The sequence below is a fragment of the Pieris napi genome, chromosome 2 (genome assembly GCF_905475465.1).
Source record: "Pieris napi chromosome 2, ilPieNapi1.2, whole genome shotgun sequence".
Taxonomy (NCBI): domain Eukaryota; kingdom Metazoa; phylum Arthropoda; class Insecta; order Lepidoptera; family Pieridae; genus Pieris; species Pieris napi.
The window spans coordinates 5,613,182-5,636,292 of record NC_062235.1 but is presented as its reverse complement, the minus strand read 5'-3'; the positions used below and the strand labels follow the sequence as shown (position 1 = coordinate 5,636,292).

At 33.0% G+C, this 23,111-nt stretch overlaps 3 protein-coding genes across 5 annotated transcripts in view; 1 reads left to right on the top strand and 2 right to left on the bottom strand.

Moving 5' to 3' along the window:
* LOC125061951 overlaps positions 1 to 13,170 on the top strand; it is a 72,344-nt gene extending 59,174 nt beyond the window's left edge. For 2 of the 3 annotated variants that reach the window (XM_047667596.1, XM_047667607.1), the window contains exons 3-13: positions 2,574 to 2,703; positions 2,956 to 3,164; positions 3,639 to 3,785; positions 4,233 to 4,345; positions 4,669 to 4,783; positions 5,345 to 5,462; positions 8,156 to 8,293; positions 9,136 to 9,311; positions 9,958 to 10,096; positions 10,358 to 10,463; positions 11,474 to 13,170. In XM_047667596.1, coding sequence (XP_047523552.1) covers positions 2,574 to 2,703; positions 2,956 to 3,164; positions 3,639 to 3,785; positions 4,233 to 4,345; positions 4,669 to 4,783; positions 5,345 to 5,462; positions 8,156 to 8,293; positions 9,136 to 9,311; positions 9,958 to 10,096; positions 10,358 to 10,463; positions 11,474 to 11,672 — 1,590 coding nt within the window. In that variant the 3' untranslated portion in view covers positions 11,673 to 13,170. The remainder of the gene's footprint in view (positions 1 to 2,573; positions 2,704 to 2,955; positions 3,165 to 3,638; positions 3,786 to 4,232; positions 4,346 to 4,668; positions 4,784 to 5,344; positions 5,463 to 8,155; positions 8,294 to 9,135; positions 9,312 to 9,957; positions 10,097 to 10,357; positions 10,464 to 11,473) is intronic. The other variant, XM_047667611.1, reaches the window with a different exon arrangement.
* A 1,615-nt stretch (positions 13,171 to 14,785) lies between these two features.
* On the bottom strand, positions 14,786 to 15,473 carry LOC125061974. The gene has a single exon (XM_047667612.1). It carries the CDS (start codon positions 15,471 to 15,473, stop codon positions 14,946 to 14,948), a length of 528 nt encoding a protein of 175 aa, XP_047523568.1. The 3' UTR covers positions 14,786 to 14,945.
* Positions 15,474 to 15,528: 55 nt separating this feature from the next.
* Positions 15,529 to 17,118, bottom strand: LOC125057642. Its single transcript, XM_047661422.1, has 2 exons — positions 17,089 to 17,118; positions 15,529 to 16,409 (listed from the first exon to the last, which is right to left on the bottom strand). Exons 1-2 carry the CDS (start codon positions 17,116 to 17,118, stop codon positions 15,531 to 15,533), a joined length of 909 nt encoding a protein of 302 aa, XP_047517378.1. The 3' UTR covers positions 15,529 to 15,530.
* Positions 17,119 to 23,111: the final 5,993 nt, after the last annotated feature.

The following is a 23,111-nucleotide window of genomic DNA, read 5'->3' as shown; positions in this document are numbered from 1 at the left end:
CGGTATTGAGACTATTTCGCAATCTGTGCTTTGAATTAGTTTGTTACCTCAATTCCACTATACAATTTCCTTAGTGAAAAAAGTCTGGATTGAGTTCTGCCGATTTTTCAAATGTATTAAATAAAACGTTTCCACCGATATCTGACCAGTGCCTGTCTTACTGCGATACTACCAGTGGAGACTAAAAGTCCGTTCCAGATGTCACCAGCATCACGTCGCTCAGAAAGTTACCTAAGAGAGAAATCAAAACGTAATATATATACATATACTAGCAGACTCGGCCAAGCGTTGCTGTGGCTAAGGTTTTTGTTATATTACATAGTAGTAAACTATTTAAGGGAAATGGTAGGAGAACACCAGTCATGGGGACCACCATGCTTTTTTGGTGGTTATGCTATTAAATTGTAGGTTATGTGAAACGTTGGTACTTACAACACAGCGCCATCTGTTAGAATTGTGACTGTCAAATAATAAACAAATATATTGCAATAAAATAATATTGCAGGTATAAATTGAGATGTAAAATGAAGATCCTATCTTTTAAGTTAGATCACACGGTGTGCAAATTTGATTGATATCGGTTCCGTAGTTTAGGAGTCCATAGCGGACAAACAACGTGACACGTAATTTATATATATTAAGATGTACCAGGGTTACTTGTATATTGCCTTCAATCCGACTGATCCCTAGGAAGATTTATATCATCTCACATTTATTGCTGTATGGATACCACTTCACAAAAATAAAACGGGTGTAAGCTTAGAGCACCAGTTTTAATATATATTTAGTCGGAAACAAACTACTAGAACTTAATATGTACTACTACGTATTTGCCTTTTCATATAATAACATTTTGATTCCCTATTCATTAGTGCAATTAACTCTATATGGTTTGCGGTTACATGGCGAATGCTACACGCTCGATATTTATCGTGATATTTGGATCGTGATCCAAAATTACGACGTGTAGTACATGCGTATCACGATCCGTGATACGGATCGCTGGATTTCTAGAAATCTAAAAATCCACGATCCGTATCAATTATCGTCGATAAATATCGAGCGTCTAGTCTCTGCTCGATATTTATCGCGTCAGTATTTATTCTGCCAGCGATGGAAGAGGACGCGCATATATGGAGGCGGAATAATATAGAGAATTCATACTTGTATTAGAAACATTACCTATAAGTATAGGCTGATTTACACGTATTAAGTTGCCAAGTCTTAACTAAATTTCAAGTGACTTAATTTTAAGTAACCGTTTACACGTAAAAATACTAAATAATTAGTTAAACTCATTTATTCGCTCAAGATGGACGACCACAGAACAAAATATTATAGGATTTTCTCTTCCTGATTGGGGATTTACTGTATTGTATGCTCCAATACATGATTGTGAAGGTTCTGGGGACTCAACGTAATACGTATTTGAAGAAGGCGAAGGAGTAAAACGGCTACTATTATTCATTGGGGAAGGGGTTCTACTACTATTCATTAATTGTTGTATACGCATATCGGACAAATAGTTTTGGATATGTTTTTGAGCTTCCAGCGCCGAAAGCAAAAGCATAGCTTTGCAATGACTCCGCCAGCTTATGCTTTTCACTTAAATTTAACTAAATTTTGCCTGTCCAAACGTGTCAAGTGATTAGCCACGCCCACCAACTTAACCGAAAAATAGACAAAATTCTATTCTACCTTGTTTAGTTGCAACTAAATTTTAACTTGCAACTTCTTACTAAATTCACTGTTTACACGGGTTAAGTTACTTAAAATTAAGTTAATATTTAGTAAATTTTTAGTCAACTTAATACGTGTAAATCGGCCATATGGGACACCTCAAATGCAAACTAGGCAAACTACAGAAAATAATTTAAAAAATAACAGATTTGAAACGATCTGGTGCTGCAGCGGAAAATGTTTACAATTCAAAGTCTTGGATATTGATGTATATCAGCATATACTGATAATAATAATAATAATAATGGCAACGCAAGCTTTCTTAATATTGTTACTCATATTGTAACACGAAATGTACGAGTGTACTCAATGAAATTTACCGTCGTACTGACGCGATCCGTATCGAGTGTGTAGTATACTAAAAAAATACAAGATAAATATCACGATAAATATCACGATAATTATCGAGCGTGTAGCATTCGCCCATGGAACGTCAATGTTCAACTACATAGCCTTATTTGGCAATTTTCAATATAGTCTGCAGGATAACGATAATTTGACTGGTTTAATGACGGTATGGGTCTTATGAATTTCCTATTTAAGAGCAGAAACAATTGTTTCACCGAATGTCTTTTTTAACAAGTTAGTGATCATCTGACCCTTGGAAACAAAAATATTTGTTTCTTTGAAAATTGAGCCGAGAACTTCCGTGCGAAATAATTGACTGGAATAAAAACCTGGGTGCAAGGTTAAGAACCGTGAACCCATTTGAAGTTGCTGCTTCAAAGTTTCTGCATTCTCAGTGTCACTTTGTTGAATATCAACAAAATGTTGTGATTATTTCAATTCAATTTAAATCTAGAAAGAAAAATAATCGTTATTTTCTTTTTCAGGAGAGCCTGAAGGACGTGCCAGCAAAAGCCTGGAATTGGTCTCCGACTTCCGAGAGGAGTCGTCCTGAGCTCGAAAGGAGCTATAAATCCAGCTCTGATAGTCCACCACTATGGAGCAGCAAGAGACTTGGTAATTACTTCCTTCACTTTGTACTCTCCAAAAAACAAATAGTAATGAATAAGAATGATCATAATATCTACCATTTTTAGCTTCACCAGACACACAGTGTTGTGTACTTGTCCGTATCCGTACCGGATTTGATTTGTATAAAGAAAATACAAAACAAAAATTAAACAAAAAACTTGATAAGTCATAAATTACTTGGGATATTTGCATATTCAGGAAACGACATACCATCACTTCTACCCTCTTAAAATTCAGGTGGCTCTACGGAAAATCTCCTGGCAGTAAACCGTCGTCCAAATCACCTGCAGCTTCCAGCCTCTTCATCTGGAGACAGTCTGGATGTAGAGGTTCGCGAGAAGCCAGGGTACAAAAAGGAAAGGAAGTCGAGGTCCATGGTGGCGCCAAAGCAGAAGGCTCAGCGACCGCCCATGTCCTCACCTAGACTCATGCATATACCGATTGAGGTAAGCGCATCTTGTTTCTAGCATTTCGTCTTTTATTTTTTTGTTTTCTATACTAATATTATAAAGAGGTTAGATTTGTATGTAACTATTTTTAACGAATTGGCTCAAAAAATACTGGACCGATTTTAAAAATTATTTCGCCATTATAAAGCTACTATCACTGATTAATATAGGCTGTTTTAATTGCAAGAAAAAAATAAGGATCCCTTATATAAAAAAATATACAGTTACAATAACATTATTGTATAGGGTAACATTACCCAAGGTGTAAAAAATGCCTTTAAATAAAAGAATATATCAATATCTACAATATTAAAAAAAAATGCCGCTAATCTTTAATAAGAGAACGTAAGAATTACAATTAATATTTAATATAGAACTCGGTTGCTATATGTCAATGTTCTCGGTTAAAAGCCTGTCATGATTATAAACATTTGACGTGGATTATTAACACATTGGCTACATTCATTTCAGGCAACAGTACTTTACGAATGTCCTGTAAAGCGTACAAAGTTTTCGGAAGGTGGCAAAAAGAGTAAGAAGAATTGGACGGACTGTTACATGATTCTCACCCCCACTGCACTCGTCTTCTATAAGGACCAGAGGACATTTTATGCTACGGTAAGATTTCGTAATATAAAGTTTACTCAAGTGAGTTAAACTATACACCAATAATAGGCGAGCGACAATGTTTTTATAACCTGGAATATGCTGATTTAGTTCCACTATTTATTGCACTGCATCCCTGTCGAAGTCCACAAGCTGACTGACAGAATAGTACTCTGCCCGTTTGCCTGCCGATCTATAAAAACAATAAACCAGCTTAAGCTTATTTTTATTAACATGCGCCTACTCTCAGGTCTTCGTTAGTATACTCATACCGCCTATTGCGTACATATTTTTTCTAGAAACTTCCAAAATATCGTGGGACAAAATTGGACAATGGACCAACGTTTCAGACCGCCTTTTACTTATAAAGTTTTACTATTTCAACAGCGACCAGTTTTACTTAGTATTTCGATTTTTTTTGAATGAATAAAATGGTATGTCTTAATTTGTCTCTTACAGAAGGCGCCAAAGCCCTTTAATGCCCCCCCAAGTCCTACAGCACCACGAGCCGAACTAGTCCTACCACTGCTCAATGCGCATATACTTCAGTGCATTCAAATGCATACTAGACGGTAAGTCGTGTGATTGTATGAGTTGTATTATCTTCTAAAAGATTTTAATGAAGTCTTTAAATAATCACATTAAAGAACATGATTACTGTGCTATGTAATAAATTGTATAACAGCACTTTATTATTAAATTTTTATTTATTTTATCAAAATAAAATTCTATTATTCATTTGTTTTATATAGTGTCTGAGAGCCTCTTGTCTATGATTGATTTTTTCCAAAAAAAGTGCGAAAATACACGCGATTTCTGCATTTTGTGTATTCAAATGATTTAAATAAGTAACATTTAATATATTATAAAGCATAAGTTACAAATGTACCCACAGATTCACACGATCTCTAGTGCTGACCGTAGAACATGATCAGTACTTGCTCCAGGTTGAGTCTGAAGAAGGCGCCAAGAAACTCCTGAAATGCATTCAGAATGTCATTTATAAACTGGTTAGTATATCCATATATATTTTTGCTGAAAGATTTTAACTACGATGTTGTTCTGCGACCTTGTCCTGTCGGAGATTATTATCTAGGTAAATATTTTTCGTTGTAATAGTGCCGATAGTGTAAAAAAATTCACTTTTTCTAGGTTTACTTTATATTCTTTTTAGGGCTACAATATACATATGACCCTTTAGGTTATTAAAATCGGTTCACAACTACAAAGTTTGTTACATCGGCTAAAATTAGACAAACATTTTCTGATTTTGATAAAATTACAGGCAGTCGCCAGTCATTCTACTTAAAGGCCGATTTACATTATCTTAGTGTTTAGGAGAGTGCTTTAGTACAACTTGAAAGGCAAGTTCTTTAGCGTAGCGTTTACTAAAGCAAGTAGCGTTTACATGTTTCAACTAAAGTACTATCCTAAAGCACTCTCCTAAACACTAAGATAATGTAAATCGGCCTTAAGGGACACGGGCTTATTGAATCTTACCTTACCAAAGGGTTGTATCGTTGGTTTAAAATAACCTGTAAAAAAATGTAATTTATTTCTTTTTTCCGCAGGGTCCCCCAGCATTAGATGACCGCCCAAGTCCTCAATACCAAAGCAGTAACACGGACCTTGAGAGCCTGGGCCGTACTCCACCAGTGTCACGGCACGCTACTAGGAGCAAACAAAAAAGTTAGTATCCATGTATACGTGATATATATTCATGAAATGCTCAAGTTCCTAGAAAGGGGTTTGGTTAGAAGTTTGGTGATTTTTAAAATCATTTTAATGTGTTTTTTTTTATATGAACAATAACGCGTTTAATTGGCACTTGTTATTTTTTGAATTAAGAATTATAAAAAGTTTCCCACGCCTCTTTTGTGCTTTTCTCCAAGCACGGTTAAAGACGCATCGGGACAGTTAATAATTTTAAATACATATACGTAGATAGTTATTTTATCGTGATGATATTTTCTTTTATCTATGCGTTAATGAAAGACGATATTTTGTCTTTACTAAGGGTGAGTTCGTCACATTCACAAGGCCTTACGCATAACCTGAGGATCATGATAGCCAAACTATATCCTAACATTATAAACGCGAAGTATGAATGAATGTTTGTTACTCTTTCACGTAAAAGCTAATGAATGAATTTAAATGAAACTTTACAATAATATAGCTTATACTTAAGAATAACATACAGGCTACAATTTATACAGATATTGTATAAATTGTCCAAAATATCAAGTAAGTAAGAAAAAATCTACCATCTGCGAGCTATTCTGGCGTGCGCTGCCAAAACCGCTAGTTACATATTATATGTACATAATGTATGATGGAAATGTTTATCTTAAATAGTCGTAATAAAAAGGCCGCCACAGTATATATATCTATGTTATATGTGTAAGCCATTATAGGCAAAATTGTGAACCATAACTACAATAAAATATAATAATTTATTTCAAATGCACATTTGGTAGTAATAAATTGATTTCTAAATGAAAATAGATATTTTTATCGCTTCTATTTGAAGTAGATAAAATATGGCTTAATCCTTCGAAGACGAAGTCGCGGGCACCAGCTAGTTTAATAATAATAATATAAGGTACTCTATTTTTGAGAGAGTTTTAGTCAAGACTTGCGCAACTTGCGGATACATTCAATGGTGTTCTCTATACACCATTACATGTAGAACGGATTCAACTCCGGAATTATATTATGCCGACCGTAACTACAATTGAAATTATATATATACGATAAAGAAGAATTTCAATTTTACAAAATTCGATATTTTAGCTTTAAAGCTTGTATAGACATAGATTGTCTATGGCCTATGCGATGTTAAACGCTCTTTGCCCTGGTAAAAGGAATTTTTAAATGGTTATAATGTAAGATCTGTCATTTTTTATTTAATGCTTAATGATGTTAAAATAACGGTCAAAGTTATTTCAAGTAAAATTACAATTCTTACAAGTGTCCTTTTTTTCTTATTCTTACAAAGCTCCTCCAACATTTTACGGTCCGTTTTTATCGTTCTCCTTAATATTAACGTAGTGAAAAGTATTGTTTTCAGAGATAACCAGCCGTTATAAACTCTATGAACTTGGGGCTAATTAAACAAAAGAACGTCATCTTCGAGAGGCTTGGGGTTTTATGAATCAACTTCCCGGTAAACATACACTTATTGTTTTTCCTCATCAATTTAGAATAAATTTTAGTCGATTTAATATTGAAATATGTTTGCGCACGTCTTTTTACTGACTATATAAAATTTATTTAATTCCGTAAGGTCTTATTCGGAGTGTTATGTATAAATAAGTGATAATGGTGACCTGATGATTGAAAGGATTATGATGAGTTGCGGCTGTGTCGACGGTTTTCGTCGTATACATTCATGTAAGCTGATACTATGTAGCGCCATTTTGCAAAAAACAAAGAAAGTTTTCAAGTGTAGAACTCATCCTGGTAAATAAAATAATATTTGGATTATATTCTACTCCAACGCTGAAATTAATATAATGTTCACCTATCTATATTTTGATAACGATCCATATATCAATATGTTTTATCAGATAATTCGTTTTGATGCAATGCCTTATTAAATTCAGTGTCATTAGTACTCTATTTCTAAGTGAATGGTTTACTGTAATATTCTTTGAGAAAGTGTGTATTTACCACTCGAATGGAATTTGCGTGTTCAAAATGTTAGCTCAATTCAGTAAACTGTTGAAGTGAATAATGGATTATCACCTAGTGAAAGCAATTTCTGAAATTGGAAACTCGGAACTGATGGCTAAAACTAGAAAAGGGCGCAAATACAAAATTAAAAGCATCTTCGGATCTCAGCAATTGAACTACGTATTACAACGTATGATTTGTGTTTGTTTAGGATTAATCACATAGTTTGAGATTGAGTCGGCCATCCACCGTTCTGGAAATTACGTCTGCGGTTTTCGTGTTATGGTGTTCAGGTTTAGAGGATTTGTTCGTTTATTTTACAAAGGTACAAAAGTGTACACTATCTATAAATGGTGAGGTTCATAGATACGTGTTTTACTGTTTATCATTTTATATTTCCGATAGCGTTATCATTTCAAAGACGGTAACGTTTGAGTGATAGTTAGTAACGAATTGACGTCACAAAGCGGAGAAAAAGGCAAGGTACATTTGAAGACTTACCCTGTTCTCGATGTAATATAACTTCTGTGTCTAAGCATCTTTTGTCGCAGTGTAACCGAGACTTAATAAATAATCCTTCCTAAATCTTTCTTTATTTCTGAATGTTTCTCTTGGGACGTTTGGTTTCCTTTCACGCTTCTTCCTTTCATTCTTTTGCTTTAGCTTTTATGTGTACCTTCATACGTTATGTGAATGTGCTCTTTCAGCTGGTGGCAGTAGCAATGAAGATCTCAGTGATTCAACTGAAGTATCCACTTACAAGTACCACGTCAGAAGCAAGTTAAAGAAGTTCTTCGCTAAACGACCGGCTATGGAAGTTCTTGTGAAGAAAGGCATCTACAAAGGTTCGAATTGCAATATTTGAGTCGGTGTGTGGAGTTTTGACACTGATTTTAGACGCACTAATAGGTTTAAATAAATAGCTTTTAATTTGCACGCCTGTAGATTTTGATTGCTTTTCTGCTATTTCCGGTTTGGAATTAAAGTTATCGTGTAAATTGTTAATAGAATATTATGAGGTAAGTGGAGATGTGTGAGAAAAAATTGATCTTAAGTAATGTAGAGTGTTTCATTTTTTTACCTAGAATAATCCTTTTCCTTCAACGGTGGATGGTTGTAGAATTAACAAGTAGTTGGGTTTATTAATTTTTGGTAAGGTAAGACGAAAAGTGATACCGTGTACTCTGTAATTACATTTTCTATTTATTTTTGTTTAGATTTAGTTATATACATGGATGAGGTTTATTTATAAAACCTGACAATATTAAAATCTGATTATTGGGTAAATGACTGTAAAATACAACGTTATAGAGAGAGACGTATTTGTTACTCATTGTAAACTATGACCGTGTTTGAAGTGGGGTGAGAATGAATCTGTAAACGATACGATTTTCCGTTTCAATCGATAAACGGTATTTAGTCTAAAACGCGTAGACATAATCGATCTTTAGTTGTAAGTTCTCACCACGCGTCTTACATTTATTCTTATGTACGTATATTATGTCATATGAAATGCTATTAAAGCTTATCTTTTGCGTTTCTGTCATGGACTCTAAACGGTTTGAAAATCTTTGAAATCGTAGCATTACAAAATAAGCCAAAAACGTGATCCCCTAAAAATTACATATCGCAATAAAAATTCCACGAAAAGTCAATATTTTAATCTTTATGTTGTTCCCATTTACAGATGAACCAGTATTTGGGCGTGACCTGGATGAAGTGTGTCCATTAAGCAGCCCTCGGGTTCCAGAGTTTGTGAAAGCCTGTGTGAGGGAGATCGAGAGCAGCGAAGAGAATATGTGCACAGATGGACTGTATAGAGCGAGCGGAAACCTCAGTCAGGTGCAGAAGATACGACTGGAGGTATGTTTTTTTATGCGGCGATTATACTCTACTTCTAGAATCTTATCTATGTATCTATATATATAAAAATGAAACCCGTTTTCCGTTGTCACGACATAACATGAAAACGGCTTGACCGATTTGTCTGATTCTTTTTTTATTATATTCCTTGAAGTACGAGGATGGTTCTTACGGAGAGAAAAAATTAAAAATATGAGTGAAAAAGTCTAAAAACAACACTTTTCTATATTCCCATATAAAATATTCGTAATATCTAATACTTAAAAGTCAATTTGAACTTTAATACCATATTATAAAGTTCAAATGTTAGTGGAAGGGTTCCGGGAAGGTAAATTTTAATTTTTTGACATAATGTATTTGTTGTCTTATCAACTTTCTTTTTTTTATCTTACTAGCTAGACCGGTGTCCCGAATAGCAGAATAAGTATTAAAAAAAAATAAAGAATCGACTGTTAGGCGGTACGATGTTCGCCAGGCCAGCTAGTTATTAATAATTAATGTGTATTTTTTTAGAAACAGATAAATACGTGACTTTTAAGTCAACCCATCTATATCTAGAAGCTCCTAAGCCTTTTACTCGTTTGCGGATTCAGCATAAATGAAAGGGCGTTTATATAATCTTTTTAAATGTTAGATAACTTTCCAGGTGGACCAGAATAACTTCTCGGTGATAGAGAATACGACTGATATTCACGTGCTGACGGGATCATTGAAGCTGTTCTTCCGTGAGCTGAAGGAGCCCCTCATTCCGTGCTCGATGTTCCAGAGGGTTCTCGATGCTTGCTGTAAGTGGTAACAAAATATTACGAAGGACTTCCTTCACTGTGCATGGATGCATTATTATGTCTGTATCGTTGATATTTTTTCAAGCAAGTACGTGGACATAAAATCTTTTGAATTCGAATTCAAAAAAAAATTCAAACCATTTCAAGAAAATATTCAAACCATTTTTTAAAGTATTTACTATGAAATATCCCTTATATATAAAATGTATCACGTCAGTAGTACGTTTCCTGATAATATAGTAATTACGCTTATTTTTTTAGCTCTCCGACCGAGAGAAACCAGAATCAAGGAGTTTAGAGATATTGTGCAAGCTCTACCTCAATGTAATAGAGATACTCTAAAATTTATTCTCGAACATTTATTAAAGTAAGTATTTTGACTTGAATATTACCGTTTTTTCCATAAATTAACTGAATACAAAGATTATTTTTTTATTAATTAAGCTAAATTTTTATTTAATTTTCGGTTTTAAAATAAAAAAAAAATATTTGAATAGAACATCTATTACAGAAGGAATGTTAAAAAAGGAATGGACCATTTAAATTACCAACATCATGAAATTGACTTTTTTTAATAAACTTGTATGAACAATTTTATTTATCAATAAGTTATGTATCGATTCATTTGACGCATTTGGCGCGGAAGTTTGAGGCTCCGAAGAAAGTTATACCGCGGAAAGCCCTAATACATTTTCATTATTGTTTGAGCACGGGCTGTTTGTTTACGAGGTTGTCATAAATGTGTAAATACTTAAGTAAGACGATCTCTAATCAGGCATGAATCTAATGACGATAATACTTAATCGGAAATATTCCTTAGGAAACTATACATTTTCATCGAAATCAAGGGTTTAGTCAAGATGCCTTAACAGTCGAAAGAAAGTCGAAACTAAATTTATATGAAAATTTGTCGACACGAACTGTCATTTTCATACACATTTAGTTTTCGGCTTTTTACATACATTCTATATATATTTCTGTTAAGGAATCTTGACTAAGCCCCCAGTTGAATAGTTTTGGAGGTATTGTAATAAATAAGTAAATATTGTTAATAAGTATTTGAAGTTGAAGAAGTAGTTAACATTTTATTCTATTTTTTTTTGTTTTATAAGTTAGGTTTCGCACTTAATACATTACAATTTTTTTTTTAAACTATTTAATTTAATTAGGGTTGCCTAAAAGAGATTGTTTAGCAATGAGAAGCCCGCCCATTGCACCATTCCATTCTTTTTTTTAGTTTATTGTTAATATTATCCTATTGTGCAAAAAATGTAAATAAGTTGGTTTAATTTTTAAATTACTTTTTTACTAACGACTTAATATTACACAATAATTGTTCCAAAGGGCTTTCGTGTAAACTATTTTTATCCATTACAGAGTAACAGAATACAGTGAGCGCAACAGAATGCATACAGCAAACCTTGCCATTGTATTCGGCCCAACCTTGTTATGGACAAAAGATCTAGAAAGAATCGCCGTCGACTGCATACAACAGAATAACGTCGTTGACATCTTACTCAACGACTACAAAGAAATATTCGCGGAAGAAAATACAAAAGGAAAGAAAAAGGCGTGATTTATATTAATGGAGATGTGAAAAGACTGTTCTCAAGAACATTAGTAGAATGTGAGCGTTGTCAAATCCCAATATAAAGTTATGCGGAAACTATTTTTATCTACGTTTAATTGGGAATTAAAATGCAATATCACGAGTGACTTGTGTGTTTATTAATAAAATAAGTATATGGAAGTTATTGTTAGTCATAACTGTATGTTTGATCTCCATTGAAGCAATAAAAGCATGACACAAGAATTCCTTATATGCCAAAGTAGTTCATTGTTTTTCAAAAGTATATCGCGTTGTGATTTTCGCTATCAAAGACTGTCAGAGGCTCGGTAAACGGTGTCGGTGAGGTCTATTAATTTTATTACTTTAAAGAGATATAAGTCAAATAAAAAATTTAAATATTTGTTTAAGACTACAGCGAACCATCGAGTATAGAACACCTTACAGATTGTTTTATTTCAATGGATGTGTGATAGATTAAAATTATTTAACAACCTTCTTTTGGGGCCAACATTGTATATATCCTTGATTAGAGTAGGCTTGAAGCCAGCTATTTTGTGCCTTAAGCAAAATTGATTTGTATATATTCATCATAGATGAACGATTATGTGATAAAGTAGTATCGAGTCCATTTGAAAATACATTTAGATCTAGTCTAACGGGGTATAAATTAGCGGTTTCCGGAAATAATTAAAATTATTTGTAATAATGTGTTTTAATGTAATGTGTTTAACACATTATATTTTATTATTTGTATGAAGTTTGTACCCACAACAGGAGGTCCCTAGTGTGGGGACCTATTTCTGTAATGTAAAAGTTTTTATTTATTCAATACATACTTGAAAAAGTAAACTTTTTATTTCAATGTGAAATATTTAAAAATTACAACAATTTTATAAATATTTATTTACCTTGCTGTATTTCGGAAACTACAGAATACATTCAGAGCTATTCTAGAGACTACCAGCACACTGTCAAAATTCAAATCTGTCATAAGAAAGTATGTAAAAGGATATACTCTATCTCTCCAGTTGACAGCTCTGGAGTGTAGATTAGCGCCAACTCTAATTCCTACCCCGGCTTATATTATTTGTCTAATGGACTTGTTTTTTTAACACAACGTTTTTTTATAATTTTTTCATGCATTTCCAATGTCTGACTGACTCTTATTTTTTTCCTAATTAGGGTAAGCAAATAATTTTTCAAGCAAATGTAATAAAAAATATATTCAAATTCTAATTAGGACGAAAACTTATTTCTGAGAGAAGTTTTAGACATTGGCTTTTTTAATTTAAAGCTTATTGTCATCAGTACTAAAATGTATACCTATTGAAAGTAAACTAAAATTAAAGTTAATCTGTTATAGTTATTTCGACATTGTAAGCTAGCAACCAAAGTTTTGTATTTTCGGCCGATAGTATACCTATCAATATTGTTGTATAGATATTAAGTGATTATGCTTGAAATAGACAAAGTTACATAAAATAAAAATATATGGTTTATTGAATTTTCATTTGTTTTATTACCTTAATTATACTTTAGTACCTTGAATTTACCAGCACCTGCGCTCCTACAGTTTACGTAAGTCTAGTTAGGTTCTTTATGAAACTAGACAGGACACAAAGAAACCTCTATTCGTTCTGATTTATAAAAATATTGTATTAATTTTGGAACGCCGTTCAAGGTTTACGTATCCGCCTGTAGGTATGTATCATGTTTAGCTTGTTGGCCTCCATTTATACAATTAGGTAATGTAAACACATCACATAATTGCCAGGCTAAAGAATTGTATCGTATCATGTCAATTATATTACCATGCGTAAAAATAGACCTTTCTGTTAAGGAAAACTACCATTTTATTGATAAAAACACTTTATTCATATAAATCACGGATAGTTTTCACATAAATCAATTTTCAACAGTCTTTTTATGTAATAATATTCAAGTGCAAAAGGAATGTTTTGAACTTAAAATTACACATTCAAATTACTACTTACTAATAACAATATTTAAATAAAGAACAAAATCGTTTCATCAATACAGTTAACGCTTTACAAAATTACCAATCTATGTATTACAAAGCTATCTAATCTAATTGAAAAGCTCATGATTTTTTATATAAACATCCAATTTACAACTTTTCTAATATGTCGTATTTTGGCAGACGAAAACGTAAACTATTGACAAAGTAAACAGGGCTATAAAAGTACAAAAGATTTTAAAACTAGAAACATTTCAAATGATTTCAGTGTAACATTGGCACCGATGCTTTAATTATTCCAATTCCATAACCCCTGTTTACTCAAAATAAAAGAAGCTATGTATAATAAGCACTTTCTTTGTTTTACAAAATTACAGCCACAAGAGCACAAAAATTTCACGTGTATACAAATATATAAAAGGTGCATAAATTGTTCCAAAAATGTGTCAACATTCTATTGTAGTACGTATTTACATTATACGTATCTAATATACATTTCATATTATGTTATTGCAAAAAAACACAAAACTATTTTTTTATATTTTAATCATAGCAACACTTTAGCGAGACAAAGTCTGCAAAAAGTCGATTTTTTTTTGCAATAACCGTTTCATAAAAGTGATTAAGTGTTGCAATTATTTAAACTGTCTCTACGTGTTAATAAGCTCCATGAAAATATCGCGATTTTCATATTTTAATTAACTGCCTACTAAGTAGCCACTCATTATTAAAGTTACTTAGTTTATTTCATACACCACAAACAATATCATAAGACCCATACAACTTTATTTCCTGGTTTTCTTATAAATTCAATTTTATTTTCTGATATTATAGAAAAACAATCAAGAAACATCCAGATGGGGAAAGGGATTTATTACTTATGTTTATGTTTAAACTATTAACATGATTGCATTTTTTGAAGTCAATAGGAATACGATTAATGTGACCTTGTGTGGGTCACGCGATATCGTAATAGAAAATTGTACTTACGATCTTCATGTCATCGTTTTCTTAGATCACTTTTAGGTATTCGCGTAATACTAAATCTTATTATGATATTTTACAACAAGGCTACAAACAAAAGTATGGCGTTCTATTTAACGATTTGGGCCATTGTAGCGGGTTGAATAAAACACTGTCCAACTAATTAGGAACATTTAATACAAAACAACTGTTAAAAATTATCAATCTAACAACATCATACACTATTCCTATAGCATAACATTAAAAAGCATTGCAGTCTGTCGCATCACCGTTATATCATTAGGTATATAATTATCTGCTAAAAACTACGTTTTCTGCTAAATTTCATCTGATTCTGATCTAATAGAGTCATAATTGGACGTTTTGCTTCTTAGCATCCTAAGGAACGAACCGACGGCAAATATTGTCCGCCTGTGCCTATGGAATATACCCTGGTATAATGCTTCCCGCAGTGCTTTTCTGTCATCAGACACGGATGGTTGTGTGCTTAGTGTGATGTCTGAATGGGCCACAATAGATTTCTGGTGACGAAGGGTGCTGTGCTTCTTATCTAAAGACTTCTGATTTGGGAGACTCATCGTTGACTCTATTGAAGAGTTCTTAGTCTTCCTTAGGTTCAAAATTTTCTTCACCGATGATTGAGACTCTGATGAAGATCTCACAGGTGCTAGTTTTGATCTATGTAAAGGATTATTAGAACTTTCCGGATATACTGTTATGTCAACCGACTTCTGGCTAATCGCACTCGAACGGGTTAATGTTCTCTGTGAACTAGATGGCTCCATTTTCAGAACAAGATCTTCAGCTGGCCTCGGCTGTTCTGGCTCTAACGCAATCATCGTCATTAATGACTATGAAACTTTAACAAATCGTTTGTCAATTTATATAATAACCAATGAAGGTCACATCATTGGTGGTCGGGATTCATCCGAGTCTTCAATAGTGGGCACGGCTAAATGTATAACGTTCGTATTGTTAGGTATATCAGTACGGGATCGGCCTTCGCAACAATTGCTGAACGTTATTGTCGGCACATTTGTATCACAATCAATTTGAACTGCGGTCAAATTTTGCGATAAACAATCGACGCCCGAATCACCCTCCTCTGAATGAGACCGATTATTGGGGTTCGAGGTCATAATCGGATCGAGCCATTCCTTCCCGTCGCTGTGCTCTTTTATGTCAGTAACCGAAGATGGACCTTGCTCCTCGCGGTAAGTCGGGGATACCCTGTCCCCATTCACATGTAAACCGAACAACTCAGCCAAGTTGACATTGAAAAGGCTACGTGTCGTTGTCTGCTCCTCTTCACTTGGTTTTACTTCTTCTGTTATGATGCGATCTGTAATTGTTTCTATTTCTCTTTGTAGGATAGGATCGTCTTCATAAAACTCAGAGAGGTCCTGAAGATTTTCGAACCAATTGCTCTCTAGTAAGCTCGCCGATGCGTCTTTGTGATCATTAAGATCGTTTTTGCGATATTTATCTATAAGGGGTTGCAGTGATTCCTCGTGTTGACGGAATAAAAAGTGATAGGCTTGGCTTACAGCTCGAAGTGAATAAGAGGAGCGAGGCCGCGAGGTGAATGAGATTGGAGTATGTGTGGCATTCCTCTGCCACACGTGCCCGTGAGTTCGTGAAGCCGTCTGCTTCCACAGTATTGCATTAGAATTAAGAATCCTTTCAAAGTCTGACACTTGTTCGGCTTCACTGATCTGCAGTAGCAACTTGTTTTCTGTCTCTTTCCCTCCGATGCTCTGGCACAGCCTCTTGTCTCTGACCTGTTTGGGATTAAAAGATCTATTATCGGATGTAACATTGTAGGTTTTGCGATTGGAGGTTGAATGGTTAGTTTTAGAATCTTCGCCATATCTGACCGGTATCGATAAGTTCTGAATGGAAACTGCGCATGGTTTTTTCTCGATAATCTTTCGCTTTTGCTCTTTAACGAGTACATTACTTAATTTTCTAGAGGGTTTAGGTATAATTGGTTTGTGGTTAAATTGTTTTTGGGCGTAATGTAGGCGATTTGAATCGGCACTGCGTATATTTCGTTCATATTTTGAGCGGGGACGTTCTGATAGACAGACGCTTTTTGCTCTTAAGGGAGCGTCGAATCTTGTTCTTGTGGTTTCTGCCAGTTTGACGTTTTCGATAATGCATTGAAACTACGGCTGTATCTCCTCGAAAGCCCGGAGTGACTGCCGGTAAATCATGCACGGTTTCTTTGAAAGTGAGCGTAAAAAGTAATTTATCGTGTAGCGTGCTGCGGTCGATCGATTGTCAGAGACGATATCGCTTGACTAAATAAAGATGAGCATAAAATTCGCCAGCGCGATCATAACACATTTTTATGAATAAATTTTTCCGATTTGTATACATTTTTATTCGATTCATTTATTTTGATATTGCCCGATACGAAAGCTTTAGAAAGAATATAATAGTGAAACATCTTCAAACCATATCTTTGTAGTACCTGCCATCCAGCATTGGCTATGCAATCCTACACATTTTTTCTCAAGTAGGCAAATTAGTGGTAATATATATCGCAATTAAATATGCAGATTTAATGTATTTTTTATATTTTATGAATATCCACGATGATTATTATCACCATCGCACAAAAGGTAGTAATTGATACAATGCATTGTATTGCCATATAAAAAACGGACTTGCGAAAAACGCAAGGTTTCTCAGGCACACACTTGACCGTTTCAGTAACCCACTAGCCGTCAATCTGGGTTACTGCAGTCTATCACTTCCATATTTGGCAAAGGGCCAGCCACTACTCATTAAAACTTACTCCATACACAATGTACACAGGTAAGCAACACTAGACGTTAGAAAAGTAAAAAGAAAGGACATTTATTTCAGGTTTTTTAGAAAGCAAACAAATATAAGAATAAAATAAACTTTATTTTATGAGATAATTATACCTACTAAATCGCGTATGATTGAGTTCTACGTTTTAATAATTTCTATATCACCAGCTTGTTTTTGTGGTAGTCAAAGAACGAGAGACTTGGATTCGATTTCGGACGAAACGATAATTGTGAGTGAACAACAATGTCGCAAAAAAAACATTTCCATTCGGTGTCGAGACCCTTGGTCCGTGGGGTCCTAAGGCTTTAACGCTTTTCAAAGAAATTTCAAAAAGGTTAGTCGACATCACAGGAGACCGAGGATCTGGCAGCTACCTCGGACAAAGAATTAGTCTAGCAATTCAAAGGGGGAACGCTGCCAGTATCTTCGGAACCTTGCCTAAAGGGACTCCTTTTAATGATATATTTTAGTTTATGTTAAGTTTAGTTTTTTATTTCAATCTAAATAATTGTTATTAATATATCTTAGTAGTAATATTTTAATGTATAAATTATATTAAATAATAATCATTTCAAAGTATATTAATATTTATAGCTTGACATTTTGTCACATTTCCTGTAAAACATTAACATTAGTGACTAAACCTGTAAAGATCTAGGATTACTCGTAAGTATTTAGAAAAATGATGCATTTTAATTTTTTTATAAAAAAAACAGATTCAAGCAATTCAAACCAAAACTAAAAGGTAAACTGATTAGCATATATTATGATTATTTATGTTTAAGTTAGCATCCAGTTTTTGTTGCAAATAGAATACTAATTGACGACAACTCTACATTTGCGTCAGTATTATCTAATGCAATGTTTGTTTATTAACTGTACCTAATCTTCTTAAGCAAGTTGTTAAACATACGTAATTTTTCTATACAATCAGCCACGTACTATAGAGAGTATTATGACTCTTATGTTGCTAAATGTATTTACTTATTTTGTATACTCACACTTAGCGCTAAGTGTGAGTTGTGACTTTCATACGTCTAAATATAAAATGTAATGACGACACACGGGAATCATAGTTCGCACTAGGTCTAGTTTATGAAGTACGAAGATCGAGGCTAAGCGTATGATTTTAAAAGATTATTGTCATGTAATAGTTGCAGCTCCTTACAACAAAATACTTGGCAATTAAAAAGAGTGGCCAAAAGTTTTTTTTACTAGTCCTTCGCCCTAGATTGTATTATTGGCAGTAATATACATTAAGAGTCATTTTTTATACGTTCTTAAGTGCTGTTATAATTTAAGTTTAGGTATAAGACTCATGAATAAAGGAGTGTTCGTTAATTAACCTTGCCAATTTAACGGTCAATAGGTACATTAACGTAGCAATCACTGATACAATATACGACGCGCCGAAATGTATTACAAAATCTATTAGAGAGATTGGATATTTTAATATTTTTATCCGACGAAGAACTATTCCAATACTTAATCGAAAACTTCAAAAAATATTAGGAGACTAACTTAGCTTCAACTGAGTAAGCAAGCGACTTTCATAAACTTCATTTGTTTATAACATTATTTTTGATAAGTAAAACGGTTTTTATATCCCCCTTCGGTTTCTACTCCTGCACTCATTTGAATTTGAATATATATATATATATATATATATATATTCTATAAGTAGGTAAGTCTGTAAAGCCTCGTTGGATGTGATGTTTTTTAACCTAAAGGTTCTATAAAAACTTGGGACGCAGAGCCAGCGGAGTAGATAAGTAGTAAAAGTTCTATATCATTAAAACATATTTTTAATAATGACACAAAATTCTTCACATTCAATTGCAATTTCAATACATTACCAAAAATTTCCAGAATACAAAACAATACAGCGTTAAAACAACAGTTTATCAACGATACAACGCGTGAGTAGCTAGCCTACAACAAATTCGCGTCAATCGAAAAACAAGTGAATGAAACACATGCAATAGTCTCCCAGACGTAATTGTAGATACGATAAGACAATGTAAAGCTACTAAATAAACAAAAGAGGTTAAAACACTCAATATAATCGTTATTAAATCGCGTGTACTTACTCAAAGCACGTAAACGGGATTCCTTCTTAAATATAGATCATTATTTTCATTGCAAGGACCTTGAAACAAAGAGAACTGCGTTTGCTAACTGCGCAGAATCAAAACTAAATATTTCACGTAAGTACTTTCAGGATATGGACTTACGTCACTCTGTAATAGTAAATGCTATCCTATTCCAAACGTGGAATAGCATATACTAGCGATATAAGTTAGATAGCGTTTAGTAGATGAAGACAACGTAGGTATGCATTTACAGTATGAGTAGTTTAGAAATGCAAATGATTTGTAATAGCAAAGCATTATAAATGTTTATCTCACTCACTTCCATACTCTCCATCAACCTAAGCCAATGAAAATTAAATAAATCGGTCGACCAGTTTCGACATGAAAGACAGACAAATTGATAAATTAATGTTTTTTATACATTGTTAATTTTTATACAGAGTCGCGAACTTATATTACTATATACGCCATCTAGATGACCCGGTGAACTTCGAATCGTCTACATAAATATTTGAGTCAAAACAAATATACAATTTTGTTAAAACAGACCAAAGAGATCGGACTTGTGAAGGCATCTGGCAACCAAGTGACAATTTCTTATTTCTAAAATGACAAAAGCACCAAATATTTCCTAGGCTCTACGAACAGTTTTTATTGAAAAATACAATTATTAGTTGTTTTCAGTATTTTTCTTTACTTATTTTTTACCTTTCCGTTTAAACCTTCCTTAAACTTCCACAAACATTTCAAGATCATAATTAGCCAAATGTATCCAGCCATTCTCGGGTATTAGCGGGCCAAACGAACAGCAAATAATGTTTATATAAAAATACATATATTGAAACTCTTTCACTGATGTTTTTTTTTACTCAAAGACATTCTCATACAAAAAGTAAATATAATTATTCAACATCTGCAGGACTTTATATAAATAATTCACAGTTAATTTCCTTCTTAAGAAAGGATTATACTAATAAGTAACGTTTTCGAGACAGTTCTGAATGACGCTAATGAGCCTTTTTCTAAAGCAAAAAACTCTTCAACACTATACTTCAGAGCAAAGCTGTGTAGGATACGCTTATCTTTTAATAAGACGTAGATAATATGATACACAATAACAATTAAATAACTCGAAAGACTCATTTTTTGATCGCCGATTTAAAGTTTTTTTATAAAGCACCATTTGTAATATGTAATGATAATTTCAATAGTGTACATATTATTTTTGTTACCAGACCTTGAGAGTGCTATCAGGAGCGGAAGTTATATTCTGCTGCGCCGGCGCCGGATCCGAAAACGAATATCAATAAAACATTTTTAGATTTTTTGGCTCGTGACGCGAATTATCGCATTCTTTCGCTTATTATTTTTGAATATGATTATTTATTAACTTGACTTGCTGGAATGTGTGTTTTGTACTAATAATAATATGCCTTGGAAATATCGCAAAAATATTACAACACCAAAACAATCTTCTACGGGATGCGACTTTAAAGAAAAAGCTTTTTCCCTGGTCTTCTTTATTGTTTTAATTTTTTTTCAGCTTGAACCACATTCAATCAGTGGGACAAAAACTTTTTGAAAATACAGTATCGAAACGCAACGTGAATTATTTATTAGTCTGGGGTTTTAGACATTTGAATTGTATTGAATTATGTTATTAATAATGCAACAGATTTTAGCACCTTATTTTTTGCACATTATATTATGCTGTTAAAAATAAGTATTTTCTTAAGTCTATATGATATAATGTCTATACAGATATCTATTTCTATAAATAAGACATTATTTCATTAAATAGTATCTCTAGTTAAGTTCACGTAATTAATATCAACGTAGTTTAAATATTAACGTTGTAATGTTAATACACTATGTACCTACCATTAGTAAAACGTAAAACTGTTATTAGTATGTTTTTAATTTTATTAGAACGAATACACTGAAATTAATGTTATTTTTTAACTTAAAATACGTTGTAGCATACTATAACTTTATTGCAGTTACTGTAAATATAGATATTTTATATCTTGATAAATCACGTTAATGATAACAAGCCGATTTTTAGTAAACAACCATTCAACCTCCATTCATCGCGATTTTCATTACATTTATTGAGAGCCCCGAAATTAACTAGTAATGAACTGACTGACTCTGCACTTTTTCGGTAAATTTATCGACTATACTAACCTACTTACCGAGTATCGATGATATACACTAGAAGGCACTTAATTTCTGTATTAAAAGCACAGATTCTTTCTTATGGTGGCGGAAATCAATATTGAGGGATAGCGAGCGAATTCACTCCTCCGTGGCGTCGTCCATTCAATACTGGCTTGTGGAGGCATGCGTAATGGAACGTCTAACCAAGTATAGCGTAGAGCGCGGGAAAATAATGATATAAACACTGATGCTTATCATCATAATTGAGAATAATTTTTGTATAATATTTATTATTATAATCTAAAAGAACAATTATCAAGTTTTATGCAATCAGTAGTTTTGGTACATTAAACGATAATTTTAAATGTAAGGTTATTAAATGAGTGTACAGTTTTTATTATACATACATATTTTCCTTTCATGAGTAGGTATATTCATAATTATAATACCAATTATATATAGGTAATATAATATGTTAAAAATATTGATTCTAAGGGAATCAACAACGCTGCAGTCTGATTGTATTTAGGAATGAACCTCGTCTTAGAAAATGTAATTCTTCACATTATAGGTACATACTTGAATTATTGTAAAAGTAATTTTGTATCTTAGGAAAGTTTATTGTTCCACAATAAAATTATAGGTGTAATTATAGGTAAATATTTGTTGTACACTCATAAGATGTTGTACGTTATTTATTTAACTGCAAAATTGTAAACAATAGATAGCAACTGATATATTAAATGCGAAAATAATCTCGTTTGTGTATCACGCCTTTTCGTGAACGTTTAAATAACTAAAGTAGATTGATAAATGGAAAAAATCGATAGATACATATTTTAACTTTCGAAATGAAAGCTCAAAGAAATGTCATAAAATACCGATTTTAATAATTTAAAGAGATGTTTAAATAGATAACTAGTATGGAGAGACTAACTACTACTACTAGGAGTATTTTAAAAATACATAAACTGACCTAAAGCGTTTGCTAGAAGTTAGTATAATATGATAAACACTACATAAGTTAGCCTTGACAGCAATTGCAGATCTTTATTGGATAATCATTGCACATGTTGCAGTCAATAGATTAATGGACACTTTAAAAATAGATATGACATATAATGACAAATGTCTCAGCAACAATATCTTTAACAAATGTTTACCATGAATGCAAAGCCTACGCCTTGTAGTGCAATTTTTTAAAATTGGTTCCTAAGTTGCTGGTATAATAATAAACTACGATGCGTTACGTCAATAAGGTCACGAAAAATCTTCGCCGCTAGATGTCACTAAACCATACTTGGGGTTTTACAAAAAACAAAACAGATTTTTGAGAAATGCGTGTTGTTGCATTCGAAATCGATTATAATATATGTATTCAGGTCTTAAGACAAAAAAGACAACAAA